Source organism: Halichoerus grypus, chromosome 6 (assembly GCF_964656455.1).
Source record: "Halichoerus grypus chromosome 6, mHalGry1.hap1.1, whole genome shotgun sequence".
NCBI classification, from domain to species: domain Eukaryota; kingdom Metazoa; phylum Chordata; class Mammalia; order Carnivora; family Phocidae; genus Halichoerus; species Halichoerus grypus.
In genome coordinates, this window is record NC_135717.1 from 158,829,133 (window position 1) to 158,855,278 (window position 26,146).

At 37.8% G+C, this 26,146-nt stretch overlaps 1 protein-coding gene across 5 annotated transcripts in view; it reads left to right on the plus strand.

Moving 5' to 3' along the window:
• Positions 1-26,146, plus strand: part of ANO4 (anoctamin 4) — a 433,834-nt gene that overhangs the window by 385,016 nt on the left and 22,672 nt on the right. For all 5 annotated transcript variants that reach the window (XM_078076469.1, XM_078076470.1, XM_078076471.1 and 2 more), the window contains 7 exons: positions 900-1,011; positions 1,989-2,046; positions 2,185-2,282; positions 4,027-4,169; positions 18,214-18,366; positions 19,313-19,460; positions 25,644-25,763. In XM_078076469.1, coding sequence (XP_077932595.1) covers positions 900-1,011; positions 1,989-2,046; positions 2,185-2,282; positions 4,027-4,169; positions 18,214-18,366; positions 19,313-19,460; positions 25,644-25,763 — 832 coding nt within the window. The remainder of the gene's footprint in view (positions 1-899; positions 1,012-1,988; positions 2,047-2,184; positions 2,283-4,026; positions 4,170-18,213; positions 18,367-19,312; positions 19,461-25,643; positions 25,764-26,146) is intronic.

Below are 26,146 nucleotides of genomic sequence, written 5' to 3' on the forward strand. Positions count from 1 at the left end.
CCCCCTTCTCAGATATGCTCCTAGCAAGCAGTTTGAGGAATTAGTAGAAAAGGAATTGATGGGGTGAAATGGTAAAGAGCAATTAGAAAGAAGCTCAGGGAATGTGGAAACAGAGAAAGTACTATGGAATTAAATATATTTTCTTTGACATTGCTTGGGATGAGGATGCAGCTCCTAGGGAAGGATAGGTGCATTTGACATGAGATGTCAAGTTGGAAGTTTGATTCATATTTTGATTCATATCACAATGTCCAAAGAGCACTTGCTTTATGGAAGTCAAAATATAAGGAGATGAGAATTGGCGCCTGACTGAGGTCAGAATACTGTAAGATACAGATGGTAATATACAGTAAAAGCTCTAAAATGAGGTCATCTCCTTGGTATTTGTCCATGCAAATGAAAAATGATGGATGAGGGTGAGAGGCAAAGAAGTCAGATACTCTCAGTATTCTGAGAGGGGGGGTCTGACTCCCTCTCCCGCAGCAGAATAGAATTTGAGAACAAGGAATTAATTAGGAGCTGGGAGAGGACCTGACCCCACACAGGCCCTACCCCACAGGCAGAAACTAAGAGCAAAAGGAAATGAGGCCCCTTCAGCCCTCATTCTCTCTACTCCAGGCTCTCTGGGCATCCTGTCACAGCAGAACAAACTGGATATTGCATCCCCTCAGATATGTCACTAGCTGCTTCCCACCACACCCTGGTTGGGGCTGGTCTGCAAGCTTGAGGATCTCATGGGTGGTGCATTCCATCACACACCATTTATAGGCAAACTGGGGTCTCGTGCAGCCTCCTTAGGACACCTCTGCTCCTGCCCTGTGTGTATAGGGAGTAGGGCAGAGGGAGTTAAGAAGGGGTCAAAGGCAACCTCTCAAACTCTACTCCCTTTGTGTCCACAGAACAGCCTCGCACAGAGTCTGAGTGGGAGAACAGCTTCACCCTGAAAATGTTTCTTTTTCAGTTTGTCAATCTGAACAGCTCCACATTTTACATCGCGTTCTTCCTTGGAAGGTAAGGACCTGATCTCTCCACACTTCTGCAGGCCAGGGACAGAGCACTCAGAGGTCACTGACCAGGGTGAGAGAGAAGCACCTCCTTTAGAGTGATTTACACAAAGGGTAAAAAGAGATTAGCTTCCTCCTTTCCCTTCCTATTCCCATCCTGGGGAATGGTCGCTCCACTCAAAAGTTACCTGTGCGCATTTTCTTGCTAAGGTACATAGAGGAAAAGCATTTGCACAAATGAAGGATGGATTTAAAACTTGTGGGCTCCATCCACACCTGGGTCAGGCCCCAGGATCTCACACCTATATGAGCAGGTGGCCTAATGGGGTGGGCGGTCTGTAGTGTGTTCTGGATGCCCACCTTCACAGAAGAGGGAAGGACATCCAGACAGGAAAGGGGCTGACAGAGGATGCCAGAAGAGAGTGGGCAACTTCTGAATCCAGCAGTTACGAGGATTTGCAGAGGCTCCTGTGTTAAGTAGTCATGCCCTATGAATTCTTTTGTGTCGGGAAGTAGTTTCTGAGGCTATAAGAACCGGAGACAGGTGAGTGTTGCGTTTTGGTGGGATGGATGCAGCAGCTTCTCCTCAGTATCGAGCTTCTTCAGTGTGGAATTCTAGTCAAACAGTAAAGCTGTTGTTTTTTTTTATTAAACTTCTATTCAAAAAGATCAGAATGTGTTTCAATCCAACATGCTGTTTGTTACACAGGCCAGAGCACTTGATATTTAGCAGAAAATGTTCAAAGTCACAGCGAGCAACAAGAGCTGGCCTCTGTGGTCAGCAGCCAGATAGTCTAGAAGGGAAATAAATATTCCCTGGAGAATTCCAGAAGCTGCAGCTATGGCAGCTCTGGAGAGTTTCCTAATTCTCTCAGACCTGATTGTACCAGTAATTTTCATTGGAGATGTGCTAATCTGAACACAATAGTTACGAAAAGCTTAGACCTACGGTATGCTAATGGTTTGTTTTTCTGTGTGTTAAAGATTTACAGGACACCCAGGTGCCTACTTGAGGCTGATAAACAGATGGAGACTAGAAGAGGTCTGTATTCTCCCATCATTCCTTATTTTCTACAGTCTTATATTAAATAACCTAGGGCAATTTTGTGCAGATTAGAAACCAGACACTCTTTCTTCCTCTCCATTGATTCTGAAATTTCTGTGTTTGCTTACCTCGCAGTGCCACCCTAGTGGATGCCTTATTGATCTCTGTATGCAAATGGGTATTATAATGGTGCTAAAGCAGACCTGGAATAATTTCATGGAACTTGGCTACCCGTAAGTACCTTAGACATCTATAGTTGAGACGCAGCGTTGCTCATTATTGGCTTTTCTAGGTGTGGCAAGTAAGATAAGCAATGCAGACTGAGCAGTTAAGGCAGTACATATACCTGGAGCTAAAGTGCTCATGCTCAGTTATTCAAAGGCAGTCATGAAAGTAATAAACATTGGCTCTTTAGGAAGATTTAGTACAAGAAGTATGAATGATAGTGAATATTCTTAAAAAGTCTCTGTGGGGCCCTAAATATTGAACACTTGCTTGCAGCTCCTTTAAATAATGCCTTTGACCCTCATGCTGTAGCATTACAAGGCTCTCACTAGTTAGAACCCATTAACTAGAGCTCTACCCATCCCACCCCCATGATAAATCAGGAATGGTAATTTTTTTAAACTACTTTAAATTCAAACTGTACAGAAAAGGAACTTATGGAAAAGAGAAAAGTTTAGGGACGGAGAAAAGAAACTAGAGTATTTCTAAGTCAACATATCTTAACGAGTAAAAATATGGTCACCTGGTGATAATAGTTTATGTTGATGACAATAGGCAAAAACTTGCATCACTTTTTTAAGGATAACCTTGAATTCTGCTATGTTTGCTCAGCTCTGGTCAGTTAAGTTTTAAAGGAACATAAATCAGCTACTTCTATTTCTGCTTTAATTCCACACCTATTGGTTTCCATGTCAGCTTGGTGTCTCCATAGAGAACTCCAGGTTTCAGGGAGGACCACTCAGCCAGAACGATTAGCTAGAACTTGGATCACTTCGAAAAAGTCACCTCTTAGCTCTCAGTCAGAAGCTATCCCAGTAATTTTCTATTCTTAGATTTTTAGAAAACTTATGCCAAGTGCTTGATGTTTTCTATGAAACTTTTTTTAAATGCATAAAATTTAAAAATTAACATTATATGCTACTTTAAAGTATAAGCCATAATTTATCAAAATGTCAGAGACATCAAGGGAACTGTATTTTATCTTCTAGTAGTATGGACAGAGAGCAAAATTGTGAAGTAGGTCGTTTGTCTTTGATACCCGTCCCATTATTTCCTTTATTTCACAATTTGTTTTTGTGTTTTTTTGGCATGTCTGCTCTTGAATACCCCTCAATTTTCCCTTGTCCCCTATAGCACACACACCTGGCTCTTGCACCCATTTCCTCAACCCTGTTCCATATCATAAGATGCACTCCTGAACTTACTAAAGATTAATGTGTTAACCTCACCAGTGTGAGATGTATTTTACTGGGACTCAGAGCCCGTGTTGAGCTCAAGCTAAAAGCAGGCAAGTCCAGCTGTAGATGTGCAGGCTTCCATGTGCTAAGAGGGGAAGCATTTAGTGGGTCTGCAGATCTTCCAGGCCCTCAGAGTATGCAGGTCAGGACCCACATGGTAAGACTGCCCATGGGTCCTAAATTAAGTCAGCTAGGCCAAACCTTCCTCTACTCCGAGGTCTGGGTGTTACCTTGGTGCTAGAAGATCAGTTTATAGATGTTCTTAGTCCTCTATCCCACCCTCTGAGACGACACTGAACATGAAACAATTTCATGAATAGTTAAAAAGTCATTCTGTTCACTTGAAGTGCAAATGCATGAAGTATAGCCATTGATACTGTCTTCCTAATCCAAGGTTTTATTTCCTTGGCAGCTGATCTTAAACATTTTTAAACTATGGTTCTATATTTGAAGTCTGTCTTAAGTCTTATGAACAGTCATATATTTTTTTAAAGGAATTGATCTTGTTGTGCAGGTTAATTCAGAATTGGTGGACCAGAAGGAAAGTACGACAAGAACGTGGGCCTGAAAGAAAAATAAGTTTCCCACAGTGGGAAAAGGACTACAATCTTCAGCCCATGAATGCCTATGGACTCTTCGATGAATACTTAGAAATGAGTATGCAAATATCTTATTTTATCTTATTAATTCTAAATGCCAATTCTAGATCTCAAGCTATATTCAGCTAGACATGCACCCTCTATCATTGAGGCCAGCAGTGTGGGGGGATTCTCCAGCTGAATGCAAGGAGGGAGTTTCTTCCTTTAAGAAGCTCAATCCGTAGAGATGGTGCCAAAAGCCTAGGCACTTCAAATTCTTCATGACATTGTGTCCTGTCCCTTGTAATCAATCACCAGGAAACAAAAATGAGTTGGAAAACTTGGTGAACCAAAGAAAAAGGAGTTATCATGGCATGATTGATTCACTCATTTAGCAGACATGTATTGAGCCATGTTATGTCCAGGCAGATGCTATGCTTGACACTAGAGCTACAAGAAGGAATAAGGCAGAGTCCCAGCTCTCAAAGAGTACATGGGCTAGTGGGGGAAAGCCAGAGTTATAAAGTGTCCGAGATGCTGCAGGATGCATCAGTAGAAGGGGTGGGGGAGCAGCCATTTCTCTTGGTGAGGATGGCAGGAAGCTGGGAATGCTTAAGCTATGCTGCACTTACATTGAAGGAATTAGATTTCTCTATTAAGCAAACCCAAGCTATTTATCTTGTATGTTGTACATGTACCCAAGCATGTATCCAAGAGCATAAGCTATGGAACCAGATTACCTGGGTTCAAATCCCAGCCCTATCACTTATTAACTATGAAACTTGGACAATTAATCTCTGTCTCAATTTTTTCACCTCTAAAATGGGGATAATAAAGAGAGTAACCATTTCATAAGGTCATTGGGTGGATTAAATGAGTTAATAAATGGAAAGGGCTTAGAACAATGACTGGGCTCCTAGGATACACTTGGTACATGTTATTTGTATCATCACTATTATTTTCCTGTTCTTATCTCCCAGGGGAGAAAAGCTAACAAAATTGCTCAGCAGATATATTGAGTGTGTGTGGGTGGTTTTTTTTTTTTCAGTTATGTTTAAGCTCTGTAACATTGGGGTAAAAGTGGGGGTAGCGATGAGCGAGATGCATTACTTCTGAGTTCTTTCTGGGAAAATCTGAAAATTAAAGGAGTAGTAGAATTGATGCTTAATGTTCTTAGATTGCTTATGTCTTAAGTATCTACTGGTATTTTTGGAGTTTCAGTTATAGAATGGCAGGATAATATAACTTAGAGAAGAAATCAATGTGGGCATTAATAATAAAACTTAATAAAGGGAATTCATTAAGAGAACTAACCATTTTGAGGTCTCTTAATGGACTTTTCTCCCGTAAAGAAGGAAATGAACAATAATGTTGGTATATTGAGTGCTTGAAAAGAAGCTTTTATGTGGCTAGAATTAGTAGTGCTCCAAATACTGCAGTATCTGCGGCAAGAAACAAATCTCAGAAGCATCTCAAGCAGACTGGTTAATCCTAACTGCTTCCTTCTGTTCTTCTCATTTTCTTAATGACTTCTGTGCTTTGTTATTTATCTTTTTAAGCATATTTGAAGTATAATAGTGCAGAAAGTATATAAATAGGTGTGCAGATCAATAAATTTTTACATATTTACCGATCTATATAGGTGAGAATTTGGCAAACTACAGCCCTCAGGTCAAATTGAGTCCATTGCCTGTTTTTGTAAATAAAGTTTTATTGGTTCACAGCAATATCCAATTATTTACATATTGTCTATAGTTGGTTTTGCACAATAGTAGAGTCGAGTAGTTTTGACAGAGACTGGCCTACCAAGCCTCAAATGTTTACTGTCCGGCTCCTTAAAGAAAATGTTTGCCATCCTGTATGGTCAGTCAAGAAATAGAATATTATCACTTATCAAAGAAGGCTCTTTGTTTTCTCTCCAAGTCATAACACCCTCACTAACCACTCTCCTGATTTCTAACACCGTAAATTAATTTTGCCTTTTTTTAATCTCCCTGTGAATGAAATTGTACAATATATACTGTTTTATAACTGGCTTCTTTCACTAAATATCATGTGTATAAGCTTCTTCTGTGTTGCTACACATAGTAAACAAGAAGAAACTTTAAATCTCCAAGTATGTGGAAACTAAACAACGTACTTCTGAACAACCGATGGATCAAAGAAATCAAAAGGAAAATAAAATATCTCCAAACAAATGAAAATGGAAGTACAACATACCAAAACTTATAGGACAAAGACAGTTTTTTAAAAAATTCCAGTATAATTAATGTACAGTGCTATATTAGTTTCAGGTGTACAATATAGTGATTCAATAATTCTATACATTACTCAGTGCTCATCCATGATGAGTGTACTCTTAATCCCCTTCAGCTGTTTTACCCATCTCCCCACCCACCTTCCTTGTGGTAACCACCAGTTCTCTATATTTAAGAGTCAGGGTTTTTGGTCTTTGGTTTTGTTTCTTAAATTCCACATATGAGTGTAATCATCTGGTATATGTTTTTCTCTGACCAATTTATTTCAGTTAGCTTTATACCCCCTAGATCCATCCCTGTTGTTGCAAATGGCAAGATTTCATTGTTTTTTATGGCTAATATTCCATTGTATATAAATACCACCTCTTCTTTATTGGATTGCTTCCATATCTTAGCTATTGTACATAATGCTGCAATAAACATAGGGGTGCATTTTTTTATTAGTGTTTTCATATTCTTACCAGTAGAGGAATTACTGAATCATGGTAATTAAATTTTCAATTTTTTGAGGAACCTCCACACCATTTTCCACAGTGGCTGCACCAGTTTACATTTCCACCAACAGGGTACAGTGTGCCTTTTTCCCCACATCCTCCCTAACACTTGTTGTTTCCTTTGTTTTTTATTTTAGTCATTCTGATGGGTGTGAGGTAATATCTCATTGAGGATTTGATTTGCATTTCCCTGATGATGGGTACTGCTGAACACCCTTTCATTTGTCTATTGGCCATCTGTATGTCCTTTTTGGAGAAATGTTTGTTCATGTCTTCTCAGTTTTTCATTGCATTATAATTGGGTTTGTTTTTTTGTTTTTTTTTTGTATTGTTTTGTTTTGGTGTTGAGTGGTATAAATTCTTTATATATTTTGGATATTAACCCTTTAGCAGATAAATCATTTGCAAGTATCTTCTCCCATGCACTAGGTTGTCTTTTTGTTTTTTAATGGTTTCCTTTGCTATGCAAAAGCTTTTTATTTTGATATAGTTTCAGTAGTTTATTTTTGCTTTTGTTTCCTTTGCCTTAGAAGACATATCTAGAAAATTTTGCCATGGCCAATGTCAGAAAAATTGCTGCCTGTGCTTTCTTCTAGGATTTTATAGTTTCAGGTCTCACATTTAGGTCTTTAATCCATTTTGAGTTCATTTTTGTGTATGGAGTGAGAAAGTGGTCCAGTTTTATTCTTTTTTATGTAGCTGTCCAATTTTCCCAGCAGGATTTGAAGAGACTTTTTTCCCATTGCATATTCTTGCCTTCTTTGTCATAGATGATTTTACCATATAACTGTGGGTTTATTTTTGGGCTCTCTATTCTGTTCCATGGATCTATATGCCTATTTTTGTGCCAGTACCATACTGTTCTGATTACTATAGCTTAGTAGTATATCCTGAAATCTGGGATTGTGATGCCTTCAGTTTTGTTCTTCTGTTTCAAGATTGTTTTAGTTATTCAAGGTCTTTTGTGGTTCCATACACATATTTGGATTATTTTAGTTCTGTGAAAAATGCTTTTGGTATTTTGATGGAGATTTCGTTAAATCTGTAGATTGCCCTGGGGAGAATGGACATTTTAACAATATTCATTCTCCCAATCTATGAGCATGGAATAAATTTCCATTTGTTTGTGTCATCTTCAGTTTCTTTGATCAATGTTTTATAGTTTTACAGTACAGGTTTTTCACCTCCTTGGTTAAGTTTATTCCTAGGTATTTTATTATTTTTGGTGCAATTGTAAATGGAATTGTTTTCCTAATTTCTCTTTCTTCTACTTCATTATTAGTGTATAGAAATGCAACATATTTCTCTGTATATTGATATGACATCCCACAACTTTACTGAATTCATTTATCAGTTTTGGTAGTTTCTTTGGTGAAGTCTTTAGTGTCTTCTATATATGGTATCACGTCATCTACAAATAATGAAAGTTTTACTTCTTCCTTAGCAATTTGGATGCCTTTTATTTCTTTTTCTTGTCTGTTGCTGTGGCTAGGACCTCCAGTACCATGTTGAATAAAAGTGGTGAGAATGGATATCCTTGTCTTGTTCCTGACCGTAGGGAAAAAGCTCTCAGTTTTCACAATTAAGTGTGATGTTAGCTGTGAGTTTTTCATATATGGCCTTATTATATTGAGATACATTCCCTCTAAACCTACTTTGTGGTGATTTTTTTTAAATCATGAATGGATGTTTTATTTGTTGAATGCTTTTTCTGCATCTACTGAAATGATTTATTTCTTATCCTTTTTCTTACTGACATGATGAATCATGTTGATTGATTTATGAATATTGAACCACCCTTATATCCCAGGAATCCCACTTGATCATGGTGAATGATTTTTTTATGTATTGCTGGGTTTTGCTAATATTTTGTTGAGGATTTTTGCACTATCTTCATCAGAGCTACTGGCTTGTAGTTCTCTTTTTTTGTAGTGTCTTTATCTGGTTTTGGTATCAGGGAAATGCTGGCCTCAGAATGATTTTGAAAGTTTTCCTTCCTCTTCTGTTTTTTGGAATAGTTTAATTAAAATTCTCTTCCTTATGTGTTTAGTAGAATTAATCTGTGAAGCTATCTGGTCCTGAACTTATGTTTGAGAGTTTTTTGATTACTGATGCAATTTCATTGCTGGTAATCAGTCTGTTCAAATTTTCTGTTTCTTCCTGATTCAGTTTACAAGCATATATATTTCTAGGAATTATTCATTTCTTCTAGGTTGTCCCATTTGTTGGTATATAATTTTTTATAATATTTTCATATAATCCTTTGTTACTTCTGTGGTATTGGTTATTATTTCTTTTTCATTTCTGATTTTGTCTGAGTCTTTTTTTTTTTTTTTTTTTTGATGAGTCTGGTTAAAAGCTTATCATTATGTTGATCTTTTCAAAGAACCACCTCCTGGTTTCATTGATGTGTTCTAGTATTTTTTTTTTAATTTTATATCTATTTCTGCTCTAATCTTTTTTTTTTTTTTTTAAGATTTTTTTTTTTTTTAATTTATTTGAGAGAGAGAGAATGAGAGAGAGCAAGCACATGAGAGGGGGGAGGGTCAGAGGGAGAAGCAGACTCCCTGCCGAGCAGGGAGCCCGATGCGGGACTCGATCCAGGGACTCCAGGATCATGACCTGAGCCGAAGGCAGTCGCTTAACCAACTGAGCCACCCAGGCGCCCTATTTCTGCTCTAATCTTTATTCCTTTTTTCCTTCTACTGGTTTGGGGTTTTGTTTGTTCTTTTTCTAGCTCCTTTAAGTATAAGGCTAGGTCATTTATTTGAGTTTTTCTTGCTTCATGAGCTAGGTCTGTATTGCTGTAATCTTCCCTCTTAGAACAGCTTTTGCTGCATTCCAAAGATTTAGGACCATTGTGTTTTCATTTTCATTTGTCTCCATGTATTTTTTTTATTTCATCTTTGATTTCTTGGTTGACTCATTTATTGTTTAGTAGCATGTTATTTAACCTCCATATATTTGTGTTCTTTCCAGATTTTTTCTTGTGGTTGATTTCTAGTTTCATGGCATTGTGGTCAGAAAGGAGGCATAATATGATTTCAGTCTTTTGAATTTGTTGAGTTTGCTTTGTGGCCTAACATGATCTATTCTGGATAATGTTCCATATACACTTGAATTTCAGAATGTGTATTCTGCTGTTTTAGGATGGAATGTTCTGAATATACCTGTTAAATCCATCTGTTCCAATGTGTCATTCAAAGCCACTGTTCCCTTGTTGATTTTCTGTTTGGAAGATCTATCCATTGATATAAATGGGATGGTAAATTTTTCTACTGTTATTTTATTATTATTGATTACTTCCTTTGGAGGGTTAATAGCTGCTTTATGTATTTTGGTGCTCCCATGTTAGGTGCATAAATATTTACAATTATATCTTCTTATTGAATTGTTCCCTTTATAAATATGTAGTGTCCTTTTTTGTCTCTTGTTACAGTCTTTGTTTTAAAGTGTATTTTGTCTGATACAAATATTGCTACCCAGCTTACTTTTCACTTCCATTTGCATGATAAATGTTTTTCCCTTTACTTTCAATCTGCATGTGCCTTTTCATCTGAAATAAGTCTTTTGTAGGCAGCAAATGGATGGGTCTTGCTTTTTTATTCTTTCAGTCACCCTGTGTCTTTTGATTGTAGTGTTTAGTCCATGTACATTCAAAGTGATTATTGATATTTTGGTACTTATTGCGATTTTGTTACTGGTCTTATGGTTGTTTTGTAGTTCTTCTCTGTTCCTTTCTTTTCTTGCTCTCTTTCATAGGTTGATGGCTTTCTTTAGTGATATACTTGTATTTCAATTTTTTATATCTATTACTGATTTTTGATTTGTGGTTACCATTAGGTTTATATATAACATCTTATGCACATAGCAGTCTATATTAAGTTGATGGTTGGTTAAGTTTGAACTCATTCCAAAAGCACTAAATTCTTTCCCCTCTCCCCCACCACATTTTAGGTATATTGTGTCATACTTTACATCATTCTATTTTGTGAATCCTTTGATTTTTACAGATATACTTAATTTTACTGCTTTTATGCTTCCTACTTTTATTCCTGCTTATGGTCTTTCCTTTCCATTCAAATAGTCCCCTTTAACATTTCTTTTAAGACTGATTTAGTGGTAATGAATTCCTGTAACTTTTTATTTTTAAGATTTTATTTATTTGACAGAGAGAGAGAGCGCATAGCAGCAGAGGAGAGGGAAAAGCAGACTCCCTGCTGATCAGGGAACCTGACGCAGGACTCAATCCCAGGACCCGGGAATCATGACCGGAGCCAAAGGCAGACAGTTAAACAACTGAGCTGCCTAGGCACCCTGTCTTGGAAATTCTTTCTCTCTCCTTCTATTTTGAGTGATAACCTTGCTGGATAGAGTATTATTGGTCATAGGTTTTTCCTTTCAGCACTTTGAGTAGATCATGCCACTCTCTTCTGGCCTGCAAAGTTTCTGTTGAAAATCAGCTGATAGTCTTATGGGGTTTCCTTTATATGTAATGGTTTTCTTTCCTCTTGCTTTTAAAATTTTGTCTTTATCACTACTTTTTGCCATTTGATTATTATGTGTCTTTTTGTGGACCTCCTTGAGTTAATTTTGTTGGGGTCTCTCTGTGCCTCCTAGATCTGGATTTCTACTTCCTTCCCCAGATTTGGGAAGTTTTCAGTTATCATTTCTCATATTTTCTGCACCCTTTACTCTCCTTTCTCCTTCTGGGATCCCTATGATGAGACTGTTACGCTTCATGGTGTTGCTGAGTTCCCTTAATCTATTCTCATTTTTTTTTAATATTCTTTTTCCTATTCAGTTTGGTTGCTTTCTAGTACTCTGTCCTCCAGGTTGCTGAGTTGTTCTTCTGCTTCCTTTAGTCTACTTTTTATCTCCTCTAGTTTATTTTTAATTTCAGTTACTGAGTTCTTCATCTCTGATTGGTCATTTTTTATATTTTATTTCTTTCTTGAGGGTGTCACTGAGATCCTCCACTTTTAAGTCCAGTGAGTATATTTATGACCATTACTTTAAATTCTTTAGCAGGCATATTGCTTATCTCTGTTTTGTGTAGCTCTTTTGCTGTGATTTTCTTCTGTCCTTTCATTTGGGACATATTCTTCTGTCTCATTTTGTCTAACTCTGTATCTGTTTCTATGCGTTAAGAAAGTCAACTACATCTCCTGGTCTTGAAAGTAGTGGCCTTTTGAAGAAGAGATCCTGTACTGACCTGCAGTGCAATGTCCCCTGTTCACCAGAACTGGGCACTTCAGGAGTATCTCCTATGTGTGTTTTGTGTGCCATACTGTTGGGGCTGAACCATGTTTGTCTTCAGTCCAATCATCTTCAGTGCCTCTCTTTGCCTATTGTGGGGATCATTTAGTCCCTATGTTGTTAGTGGGCCAGTTTGGGACCACCTTGGGCTTGAGTGAGTCAGACTAGGCATTTGCCACAGTTGTAGTTGCACCAAACTGCAGGTGTACTCCCTCTGTTGTCCCCTGAGAGGCTTTGTGGGCAGGGCCTGCAGTCAGACCAGATGTCTGCCCCAAGACCACTGCTGGGGTTGCAGTTGGACTGGTAAGTGTGGTTTATCTTCCCTCTCCCCAGGGAATGAGTCACTTTGGAGTGCTGCTGGCCACTGTGGGTGCTGCTTGCACAATGCCACTGCTTTGGATGGACTCCTGCCAAGGGTGGATTGGATGGGGTGGGTTCATAGGAGAGCACAGGGGCAGGGTGAGTTGTTAGCAAGCTAGGTGGAGGGTGTTCATGCTGATTTTCACAGGTGTCCATGTATCTAGGCTAGGGGACAGGGAGAGAAATGGCACCCACCAGTTCTTTTGTTCTTGGAGAAGTCTCCTAAAGATCCCTGCCCTTCCAGCACACGTTTTGAGATAAGTAAATAAGTCTTCCCATATACCCCAGGTGTTTTTAAAACTGCTGTTTCTATCCTATATCTGTGGGGTTGTTTGTTGTGCTGTCTCTTTAAGGGCAAGGACTGAGTTTCCTATCACCCTCTAACTCTCCCAGAGCTGAGCTGCTCATTTTTAAAAGTTCCAGATGTTAGACCCCACTGATTGAAAACCACAGGCATTTAACTTCATGAGTTTTTAGAAAGCCAAATGTTTGTTATGGGGATTCATTTCCCAAAGCTGGTCCACCATTCCTGGGATGCCTCATGTAAGGTCTACTCTTCTCCCTTCTCTATACCTGTGATGTCACTCCCTCCAGTGGACAGTCTCACAGGTCAGTTTGGTTACCAATTGTGTCTTCACTCTTCCTACCATTTTTGATGTAGCCTCTCCTATAGGATTAGCTGTGGAGAGTGTTCTTTCCATCTTTGGGTCATTTTCTGGGTTATTTACACTGATGTGGGTGTTAACTAGGTATATCTAGGAACAAGGTGATCTTAGGATCTTCTTACTCTGCCATCATCCCCAGAAGTAATAAACACAGTTTTTGAGAATAAAGTTTATAGCAATAAATGCATGTATTAAGAAATTTAAAAGATCGCAAATATCCTAACTTTATACTTCAAGGAACAAGAAAAAAAAAAAATAACTATGCCCAAAGTTACTAGAAGGAAGGAAATAAAGATGAGAGCAGAAATAAATGAAATAGAGACCAGAAAAATAGATAAGATCAACAAAACAGAGCTGCTTTGTTGAAAAAAATTGACAAACCTTTAGCTAGACTAAGAAAAAAGAGAAGACTCAAAATTAGAAATGAAAAAGGAGATAATACGATAGACACTACAGAAATACGTAGGTTTATAAGAGGCTATAATGAACAATTACATGCCAACAAATTAGGTAACCTAGAAGAAATGGATAAATTTCTAAAACCATACAGCCTATAAGAGTGAATCAGGAAGGAATAGAAAATCTGAACAGACCACAAACAAAGAGATTAAGTCAGTAATAAAAAATATCCCACCACAGCAAACCTGGGGCCATATGGCTTCACTGGTGAATTCTGCCAAACATTTAAAGAAGAATTAATACAAATCCTTCTCAAACTATTCCAAAAAACAGAAGAAGAGAAAACACTTTCAGACTCATTTTGCAAGGCCAAAATTACCTTGATACCAAAGCCAGGTAAGGACACTACAAGAAAACTATGAGCAAATATCCTGGATGAATATAAATGCAAAAATTCTCAACAAAATATTAGTAAACTAATCATTTTAATGTCTTCTTGAATTCAAACACCATGACCAAATGGGATTTATCCCTGGGATGTAGGCTGGTTGAAAATAGGCAAGTCGAATGTAATACATTAGTAGAACAAGAAATAAAAATCATATGATAGTATCAATAGACTCCGAGAAAGCGTTTGATAAAATACAACTTCCTTTCATTATAAAAACCCTCAACAGATTGGATATAGAAGGAACATACTTCAACATAATAAAGGCCATATATGATAAACCCACAGCTAATATACTCAGTGGAGAAAAACTGAAACCTTTTCCTCTAAGATCAAGAACAAGACAAGGATGCCCACTCTCCCTACTCTTATTCAATATAGTACTGGAATTCCCAGCTAGAACAATTAGGTAAGACCAAAAAAAAAAAAAAAAAAAAAGGCATCCAAATCAGAAAAGAGGTAAAATTATCACTATTTGCAGATGAAATGATTTTATATATAGAAAATCTCAAAGACTCAACCAAAAAAAACTGTCAGCACTAATTAATAATTTCAGTAAAGTTGCAGGATATACTATACATTAAGAATGAAACATCTGAAAGAGAAAGAGAGCTATTCCATCTTGAATAGCATCAAAGTCAAGACCTAGAAATAAATTTAACCAAGAAAGTGAAAGATCTGTATAAATGAAACCTATAAGACTTTGCTGAATGAAACTGAAAAGACACAAATTGAAAGACATCTAGAAGAACCATGAGAGACGATGGACTCTGAAAAACAAACTGAGGGTTCTAGAGGGGAGGGGGGTGGGAGGATGGGTTAGCCTGGTGATGGGTATTGAGGAGGGCACGTTCTGCATGGAGCACTGGGTGTTATGCACAATGAATCATGGAACACTATATCTAAAACTAATGATGTAATGTATGGGGATTAACATAACAATAAAAAAAAGAAATTAAAAAAAAAAGACATCTTCTGTTCATGGATTAGAAGAATTAATGTTAAAATGTCCATACTACCCGAAGTCGTCTGTAGATTCAATGCAATCCCCATTAAAATACCAATGGCATTCTTCACAGAAGCAGAAAAACAACAACAAACAAACAAAAAACAAAAAACCAGGGTGCCTGGGTGGCTTAGTTAAGCAGGTGCCTTCAGCTCAGGTCATGATCTCAGGCCCTGGATTTGAGCCCCGCATCAGGCTCCCTGCTCAGTGGGGAGTCTGTCTCTCTCCCTCTCTCAAATAAATAAAATCTTTAACCAAAAAATGTAAAAGAAAAACCTAAAATTTGTGTGGAACCACAGAAGAACTCAAATAGCCAACACAGTCCAGAGGAAAAAGAACAAAGTTGGAGATATCACACTTCCTGATTTCAAACCATATTATAATCTGTAGTAACAAAACAGTATCTTTCTGGAGTAAAATTAAACACACAGGCCAATGGAATAGGATAGAAAAGCCAGAATTAAACTCCTTCATGTATGGTCAAATAATATTCAACAAGAGAACCAAGAATACTTAATGGGGAAAGGATAGTCTCCAACAAATGGTGTTGGGAAAACTGGATAAACACATGCAGAAAAATTAAATTGGACCCCTGTCTTATATCGCTCACAAAAATTAACTCAAAATGGATCAAAGGCTTAAACATAAGAGTCAGTACCATACAGGGAAAGAGCCATAAAATCAAGACAAAATAAGTTCTCCAATGTAAGTAGAGTTGCAGAAGCTACTGAGGAAGCAGTAATTACAATTATGAGAGGTTCCAGCAGAGGCCACATCAAGCTTACCCTTGAAGGAAGAATAGAATTTCACCAGAGTATGAATAAAAACACTAAGTATATGACATGACCCCATAAAACCAGAAGTCTCATGTGGCCAAAGTAGAGGATTGTTTGGGAAGCCTGTCTAGGCATGAGGTAATTTTGGACATGAGGCTTGGAAGATCCTTGAATGGCACAGTGAAAAGTTGGGGATTTAGTCTATAGGCAATGAGAACCTTCTGAAACATTTGGAATAGGGAAATGATTAATGATTGATTACGGGCTTTAACCAATATTGACAGCAGTGAGATGGCGGAGGGAGGTGAAAGTCTGAGGCAGAGAAGTCAGTTAGAACATGAGTCTGAACTCCAGTGGGGAGAGTGGAGACTTGGAGGCTAATGGTCATGAAAAGTGAGCTAGAGGAGACCTGGTTTTTTTGCAAGACAAATCTGAAAGGAAGGAAGACATGAAAGGAGGAACAGATTTAAGGATGAGGGATTGAGGTTTAAGATTGAATCAGGGTTTGGAGAGTGCTGCTTCTGTAGCATTAACAGCAGACAACTAGAAATTCCCTGGTAAGATTCAGAGTAAGAGATAGGGAATTGAGAATCCTTATCAGAGAGATAATAATGAAGTCATGAGAGTAGATGGACTGACCTAAGGAAAGAAGAAAGCAGAAAGAGGAAGCCAAGGGGAGAACTAAGGGAGATTCCTGTGTCTCTTGGTGGGTGAAGGGCCAGCAGCATAGGCATAGAGTATGAATGTGACCAAAGACAGGTGACATCCTGGAGGTGGCAGTGCCAAAGAGATGAGGTAAATGGACTGACTCTTCAGGACTCTTGAACCACATTACCCACATTAGCAATTGCTTCTTAGTTGTGTGTCAAGCAAGTTACCTGACCTCTTAGTGCCTACAATAGGGTAATTGTGAAAACTAAATGAGCTAATATATGTGAAGTAATTAGAACAGTGGCTGTTACATAGAAATGGAATATGTGTTAGTCATTATTTTGTTACTTTCTAAAATAGTCTAAAAAAGCAAAAACAAACTATGTAGTCATCCATTTAGCCAAGTACTTTTTTGCAGTCCACAATGCCCAATAAATTGTATTTTTAAATTTTCTATTATGCTCTCTGGTTGCTTTGCATCAGGGACTGCCTTTTTCTTTTTTTTTTTTTTTTTGTTTCGGTTTGTTTTTAACATTCTATTTTGCAAAGTTGCAAAATACAGAGCTCCCATATAGTCTTCACCTTGTTTCCCCTAATGTTAATATGTTATATATTTATTAAAACCAGAAAATAAACATTAATACAACACTATTAACTAATCACAGACCTTATTTTAATATTACCAGTTTTTTTTTTTTTTTTTTACTTTTTATTGTCCTTGACTGTCCAGGATCCAACATTGCATTTAAATGTTGTGTCTCCTTAGTTTCTTCCAATCTATGACAGTTCTTTGTTTTTCATGATCTTGATATATTTGAAGAGTACTGGTTTAGAGTTCAGTAGAAGGTCCTTCAATTTGGGTTTATCTAACGTTTTCTCATGATGCCTTTTTGGCAAGATCACCACAGAAACGATGTATCCTCAGTACATCATATCAGGGGCATGAGATGTCAATATGTCTTATTACAAGTAATATTTACTTGGTGAAGGTGATGGCTACCAGGTTTTTCCACTGTAAAGATAATGTTTTTTTCTTTGTAATTACTATCATGTATGGAGATACTTTTGAGAATATATAAATGTCCTATTTTTTTTTTTTACTATAATTCCCCCTACTAATTTTAGCATTCTTTACTGGTTCTTGTCTGCAATAATTACTGTGATGTTGTTGACCAATGGTAATTTTCTATCTTTATCATTCTTTTTACATTTATTTTTATGCATTTATTTTCTAATTTGTTAATTAAAATTCTACCATAGGGAGGAGCTATCCCTTCTCCTCCATTTATTCAGTTATTTATATAAGCATTTATATCAGTATGGACTTAGATATTTAGTCTTTGGATTTAACCCAATACTATCATTTATTTTGTTGTATGTATTGTTCCAGGTTTTGCCATTGGTAGCTCCTTCAAGTTTGTCCTGTGTCCTACTGATATGCTCCCCATTTGATTTCAAGGACTTCCTAACTTTCTGGCATCATGAGATATTCCAGCCTCCCCTTGTATTTTCCCTGCCATGGCTGTGGAATCAAACATTTTTTCAAGGAGCCCTGTTATTAGAGAATGGTAGTTAGAAAACAAGATCTGGATCCTAGGTATGATCATTGCTAGGATGTCATTCCTTCCAGGCCCAGGTAGTACCTCTTTCTCCAGTGTCCTGGCTATCTTTCTGGAAGAGATATTTCCTGGGCTTCTATATTGGAAAAAATATGGGCGAAGACAAGGACACATTAAGATTATTATCCTTTTGAAAATAGTAATGGAAAACCAATATTCTTTGTTCTTTTTCCTTTTTTCTTCCCTAGTTCTTCAGTTTGGATTCACAACTATCTTTGTGGCAGCTTTTCCCCTAGCACCACTTCTGGCCTTACTGAATAACATAATTGAAATTCGACTTGATGCGTACAAATTTGTCACACAGTGGAGGCGACCTTTAGCTTCAAGGGCCAAAGACATAGGTAAGTTGGATTTGAAATTTTTTTAAGATATTAACCATCTGGTGGATAAAATAAAAACAAACATCAACTTTAAATTTTTACTTATGGTTTCCATGTAAGATGACTTAACTTATTCTTGCAAAAGAATAATTATGTTAGCTTTAAATAATAAGAGACAAGAAGTAAAGTTGCCTATTTGGAAATTTATAATTTCCAGTACTAGAGAATTTGTGCTTAAATAGATTCTCGATTTTATTTGAACTTGGAATCTAGAATTTTGATTATCACTTATTTTCCTTTTTAAAGTAATCTTCCATTTGCTTTACTTTGTTTTGCCCAAATGTTTCCCTGAGTCACAGGGAAAGACAGAGATGGCCTTTGGTCTTTGACAAGAGAGGCTGAGTCGAATCAGGTGCAGCCTCTTGTGCACCGCCTGAGATCAGAGACCATCTTTTATTCATTTCTGCATCAAATGCTTAGAACAGAGCCAGCAGGTGCTCAGTGTGTATAGAAGAGAATTGAATATGGATGTACTTGACTCACAGCGGTCTTTAACCTCCCTATGAAACAAACCCACATTCAGTGAGTACCTACCCTAGGTCAGTGCAGCAGGGACTGGGCCCACCCAGATGTCAGCACCCTTCAGGAGCTCCCAGCCTGGTAGTGGTTTAACAGTGTGAGCGCTCATCTTACTGGATAATGTATCAGTGCCTTATCGCTGACCAGAACTCTCTGACATAAGTCTGATCCTGACTGAGTCATTAAGTCATGAGCATTGGCACTTTCCCAGAAACTCCTCCAATGCCAAGGTGTTTGCAAGTACAAATTCTTACTCTTGGTTACAAGTGTATTTGGGAATTTGAAAGGACCCATGGAAAGGACTATTGAAATGAGTTACCCCAGTTGTTTTTGTACTATTATCTCTGCTGTTGTGTCTGGAACTAATATAACACTTCTCTTTGAATAGGAATTTGGTATGGCATCCTTGAAGGCATTGGAATTCTCTCGGTTATTACAAATGCATTTGTCATCGCGATAACATCTGACTTTATCCCTCGCTTGGTGTATGCCTATAAGTATGGACCTTGTGCAGGCCAAGGAGAAGCTGGACAAAAGTAAGTTTGTCATAAAACTATCATGAAATCCCCACTCCCTATGCACTGTATGATGCTGGTACACTCAGACAGAAGCTCCTGCATTGGAGCAACCCAGGATGAGAAGGATGGTAGTGGGAGAGGTAGAATTATGAGGACACTTTCAGCCAAAGAAAACACATCATGATCTACTGAAGAGATGGGGTTCAATATAAGTAACACAAGTTTTAGGTGGAATTAATCATTTCCCCTACCCCTGAGCCCTGCCCACTATGAATTCAGAAATGTATGGTATGCTAATGTGTGTAGCCCAAAAAAGTAGCACATGATAGAGTATACAGTTATGCCATTTTTATGAGTTTGTAAGAGGAACAGTTAGAATCTGATTCCTCTTGTGACATCATATGGAGACTCTGCAAATTCTGCATGGGAAATATGCAACCATGCATTAAGTACCCTGTTAGGTACTCAATAAATATTTGTGGAATAAATAACTGAATGATTCTTTCCTGGCTATTGACCTGACCAAGGTACATATTACCCCAGGCAAATTCAATTCTGTGGCATCACCTAAGTGATTCCCAAAAGCCAGGGCTTTCTGGGTATTTCTGGTCAGGTAAAGTCCAGGCAAAATTATAACACATCGCCTAGATTTCCTTCCTATACCCTTGGAAAGAGACAAGAAATTTAACCTACTTTAATGGGAGAAAAATCCTTGTTTGGCTAAAGTAAAAATAATCCAATTCTAATTGTGGGATTTAGAGGTCTGTAGGTCAGAGTGGAGTATGTTTTGGGAGACTTTTCAATGCCCCAGAAATCACCCCACGTGGGCTATGACTACTCACACAGGCAGCCCTACCTCCTGGTTTACTAGTCAGAACTAAACTAATCCGTATAACCACTGTAGTTCAATTAGCCCCAAGGAATAAAGTGCTACCAAATCAAGTCAGCCAAATTCATGCACCCCTGGCCTAGCTCCAATTTCATTATTAATCCTACATTACTGCTCTAAGGCATGGATGGTTGAATGCAATAAAGCTTACAATCCAGGTATTTGAAGAGGCTTCTATAAAGTTCTTTACTATAATAACCATGTGGCCATTAGACACTAATTATCAAGCAACTTTAAGTGAACCTACCATCCCATTTTAAGAGATTTAAAGGCTTATGTTGTACTACTCACATATTGTTTCTGACTGTAGCCAACATTCTCTGCTTGACTGAGCCTAGAAAAGCTTGCCTTTGTTTAAACCACTTTCCCATCGTTTTGCATTTGATTCTCAAAACAACCCCCCGGGAGTGGGACAGGCATTATTACCCTCACTTTGAAGAGCAGAAAAAGATTGAGAGGTTAAATCCAGAATCACAAGGCAGAGTAACTGATAGAATCCACATGAAGGCAAAGCCTAGAGCCATACAGTGCTCTCCATCCTGAACCACACAGCCCTGGGGGCCATTGTCAATAAATGTTTATCCAGCTCATCTAACAGGAGAGAACTCCCCGAGGGTTTAAGTCCCAATGGTTATTTAAACTCTTTCTGGACCGCAAATATAATGAAACCTGTTTTGGTTTGGGGGGAACCCAAAAATAAAATGGAAACATTTATGTGCAGTTGATAGTGAATCAAAGCTTTAGAATGTAGGGGCGCCTGGGTGACTCAGTCAGTTAAACATCTGCCTTCGGCTCAGGTCATAATCCCAGAGTCCTGGGATAGAGCCCCGCATCGGGCTCCCTGCTCAGTGGGGAGTCTGCTTCTCCCACTCCTGCTTGTGTTCCCTCTCTCACTGTGTCTCTCTCTGTCAAATAAATAAAATCTTAAAAAAAAAAAATTAAAATTTAAAAATTTAAAAAAAAGCTTTAGAATGTTGACAGTAGATTTAAGACAATATTCATAGAGATTAAAATTTAACAGTCTCCTTGATTTAGGTTTATTGGGCTCCCTGGGCTATTTTTTATATATAACCTTTCATGTAAGAGCCTTCTGCCACTTTGAATATTTATAGATCTACCTTCTATCTTCTAATCCATTGGTCATTTTTCTTGTTTTCAAATAGTTGCATTTGTATAAGTTTCTTCATGAATCTTATTTTCTGCCCCACCAGCTACTCTATTATCCTTTTTAAGGTTTTTTTTTTTTTTCCCAATTTGGAAATGCTAGAAATGATTTCATAGAGGAGCAACATTGTCAAATTTTAGAATGTTACAGGCTTTTGAGGTAGTATGTGCATAGTCAAATTCCACTTATTATGATTTAATTCACCTGTAGAAATGCCTTATTTCAATTGAAGCTGACTCTAAATCAAAAGTACTCCAACCAAACCAACCTCCAAAACCCCAGACTACCTCAGGGCCTCCTTCTTACCATTTTTTCAGCTTTCCCTGGCTTCTCCAAAGATGAGAATTTCATGCATATATCCAGTCACTCAGTTCACATGACCATTATATCTATGACAGGATGTGTCAGCCATTCCTGGCTGTGCCTTCCAGCCAGTCTCCCTACTATCGTGAGTGTTCAGTGAATGCATCTTCAGGGGCATAGAGGGGAGGACATTCTCATTTTCCAGCCAGATCTGAACATGGGAGGAATACTGTGAGTTAAGGCAATGTACTCCACACAATGGGTACACAGGCAATTTTCAAGTGTTTCATTTTTCCTCTTAAGACATTTCTTCTTTTTGGCTGCAGCCTGCCTAGGTAGATTCCTGGACCAATGCCCATGCTCAGATTGTTCATTGTTTGCAAAATGAAGTCACTTCCTCTTTCAAGTGATTTTCATATGAGCCCTCTAGAAAAGTGCTTAGAGAACTAAAATCACCTCTGAATATGCATTTGGAGACAAATTATGAAGCAAAATTGAAGGTGTATACTATGAAATTTAACTCTGACAGAACAGTTTTAATCAATAAATTATTTTTCAAATAGCACAAAAGATCATTTTGAGCCCCCCCCATCCATTGAATGTTTTAATAAACTAATTACTTCGTTATCAAGCTAGAGATGTGGAACATTCCTTAAGAATATGTGCAGGCCTTAGGATTATTGTAAGGTATATAGCTGGTTTTCATGTAGAAATAGTGAAATAATAAGGACTTAGAGACTTGATCAAGGACACATGTTCAAACTGTCACAGAATGAACCACAAATATCTTAATAAAGTAATATATTTTTGCAAATTGTAAGTCAGTAGATCACCAACATAACCAATTGCAAAGTTTCATTTAAAAACATAAAGCCAACTGTACAGAGATTTAATCTTTCTTTTTTCATAATATCTGACATTTTTATTGCAATAAGTCAGAAGTCCACTTTCTTCTGTCATCTCATTAGCCTAATTATAAATTTTTAAATTTGTCATTTATTATCTATAAGGCACATTTGACTTTAAATGCGTAAACCAGATCTTATTTCTTCTAGCTTTTTCATCATTTGAGCCCTATCCACATTCTGTTTGTGTCACTATATCTAAAACCTCAAAGGCAAATTTAATAGCAAAATTCAGAGACACTGCACAATAAGTTTGATCTGGAATCTACAAACTCAAAAGTCAACTTCAGGTTCTTTTCTTTTCCTTAAACTTGATTACTAATGATCACTAGTTGATCTTTTTCATTAAAGGATTAAAACAGTAAGTCATGAATGGTTTTAAAACCAGAATTCTCAAATTTAAATGAATGTGATCTTTACAGAAGTTACTTGGAAAAGGCATGCATCCTAATTCAAACAATCCTACCCTTACATAAGATATTTTCTGAATCTCCTTTTTTGGAAATCCTTCAGAAGCCATCTACCAGTCCCTTAAGAAAATTAACATTTTTTATATTTACAGAAACCCTTCCTTTGTCTGATACTTTTCTCTCTCTCGCTCTCTCTGCCTCATCATCAGTATAGCTTCATCTTTCCTCTAACTTGGAGCTGGTGGCCACATTGAGGGTATAGTGATCTCCTGCCAGCATATAGGGATGGACATGGGATCTACTGCTGCCTATGGCCTCCGAATTCACACATGAATGCCATTGGCTGAACTTCATACAGGGAACTGTGGGAAATCTCATTTCCCTGATTTGATGAGTGCCTCCACTATTTATTGTGGGCAATAGATAAGATTCTACCACAGTGAAAAGACTTTGAGAAATGCCCAGACAGTTGAGTTTAGCAGTCCCTCTTCTTCCCTGATTATGGAAAGGATATGGAAGGAAGACTTACACAGCTGATAACTATGTATACATGTCTTACGTCCATGTGTGATGCTTTGTACGCAGGAGTATAGAACCACCAAAGGCACATTTTTAACTTGGATTTATGACTGACATTACATGAATATGCTTAATAAATAGTTCAAAGATACATCCTCTTTACTTTGAAAGTAGAGTGTTGTCCATGAGACTGATATTTTATTTAAATTTAGATTTTTCTCAATTGAGTTTTTGGACAGAGCAGCCATTAGGCCACAGCTTTAATTTCAATAAAGTGGCAGGGCTGCTTTGGGAGATGAGTGTGGGAGGGGTTGTGAGTACTTCATTTCAATGTTGGGCCTGTTTTCTGCCAGTTTCCAGAGCACCTTTCCTTTCCCACTGTTTGGCTCCTGAGAAAACTCTGCTACATTCTATAGTTCACAAAAACTGGCTCCTTCTCTATGACAGCTAATAATCAAAGCACTAATTTGCTTTTATGTCATGTTCTAGGCAGTTCAAAGAGGAGGGAGACATTATTCCAAATTACCCTTCCAAGGAATGGTAGGGGAGACCTGCTGCCAGTTGGATTAAGGCATATTACATACCCACTGACCATCTGTTTCCCCCATAAGTGACTTGACAAATGGGTCCTTCTGCTTGGTTCATTTTTTTAAGGCCATGATAAAACCCCAGTGATTTGTCTTGATCAAGACAGCACACAGAACTCATGTTCTCTCAGAACTGCGTTTGTGTCCTCATTTTGGTTTGGTGTTCAGCAGCTTGGAATAATCATGCCAGACAAGTTAATGAAGAGAATTTGAAAGCTATGATTTATTCATTAAATCAATAATTATTTATTGACCTTCTGCAAGATACAAGAAATTAATGATAGCCACTCACATTTAATTAAGATCTTCCTATAGGCTAGGCACTCTATCACTCACTTTACATGTATCATTTCATTTAATCCCCACAATGACTCTTAGGAGGTAGGCACTTTTGTTGCTTAAAGAAGTTACATAACTTGCAAAATTTGCGTGGCTAGAAAGCAGAAGAGCTACAATTTGACCCTCAAACCTAAGTTTTTAGTATTTTAATATACGGACTCCTAGTACAGAATAGAAGCTATGTCCTCAAGAAGCTTATTAGCCCTGGGGTATGGAGGCAATAGTTTTATTCCTGGTCCATGCTTAAGACCTTGACAGAATCTCTGATGCTTTAGTTTTCCTCAAATAAAATCAATTGAATTTGATATTTAACGGATTCCTGCACTACACAAGATATAAAAAATACTTATGACACCTGTTCTGCTCCAAAAACAACTACAGTCTAAAGAAGACCTTCATCTATGCAGGCAAGTCTAGCACAAGCTGTACAGTAATGTACCTAATGTATTAAGTACAGCAGCACCATACAGAGGAGGGAATGAGGTTTTTTCTGGGGGGATTAGGACATCTTCCCAGAAGGGGTGCCATTTCAGTTGGTCATTGAAAAATGAGCACTATTTCTACTTAGAAGGAAATGAATAGGGAATCCCAATAGAAAAGACAACCTGAACAGAGGCATGAGAGCATATGGTATATGCAAGGAATATAGTCTAGCATGACTATAGCAAGGGATGTGAGTTTGGAGGAAGGTCATAGTAACACCAGTCATATCCAGGGCATTATGAGAGCGTAGATATTCATTAATAAAGGAATGTGTGTGTGCATGTGTGTTTACATCATCAAGGAAAGAAACAGTGATTTGCCTACTAATCATGCAATGCTGTCTCTCCCCTATTTCACTGAAGTATTGATTGGGGTAGTGATATTCTGTATGATGGTTCTGAACAAGAAGAACTAGAATAAAAGAATGACTTGTTTCTGATTCCACATACCCAGGGTTTTTCAGTATATCCTAACTTGAGTGCTTATGACAAGGCAGAGCCAGCTAAAGGCATTTACAAGTGCGAGAGCTTCTAGGAAGTAAAGCCTTTAGTGAACTGGATGCAGAGGTGATCAGAGATCTAGTTATAGAATTCTTTTTCAGGTGCATGGTTGGCTATGTAAATGCCAGCTTATCTGTGTTTCAAATTTCTGACTTTGAGAACCGATCTGAGCCTGAGTCTGATGGCAGTGAGTTCTCGGGGACTCCTCTCAAGTACTGCAGGTGAGTATGGCACTCTTAGCCAAACCTGGGCTGGCTCTGCCATGGGGAAGTTTTGCTCAGACAGCCCTTTCTGACTGAGTGGTTTTAAAGCAGTGGTTCTCAACCTTGATCATGCATTAAAATCCACTGGAGAATTTTAAAATCTCCTCTTGACCAAGCTATGACCTAGAAAATTAAAACAGAATCTCTGGGGTGGAACCCAGACATCCAGATCCAGGGAGCCAAATAAGAGTAACCCAAAGAGAATTACACCAAGACATTATAATCAGAAGTTATAAGAATATTAAAAGCAGCAAGAGAAAAACAACTTGTTACGTACAAGGGGAACCCCCCCCACACACGTAAAACTACAGATTTCTCAGTAGAAAACTTATAGGCCAGAA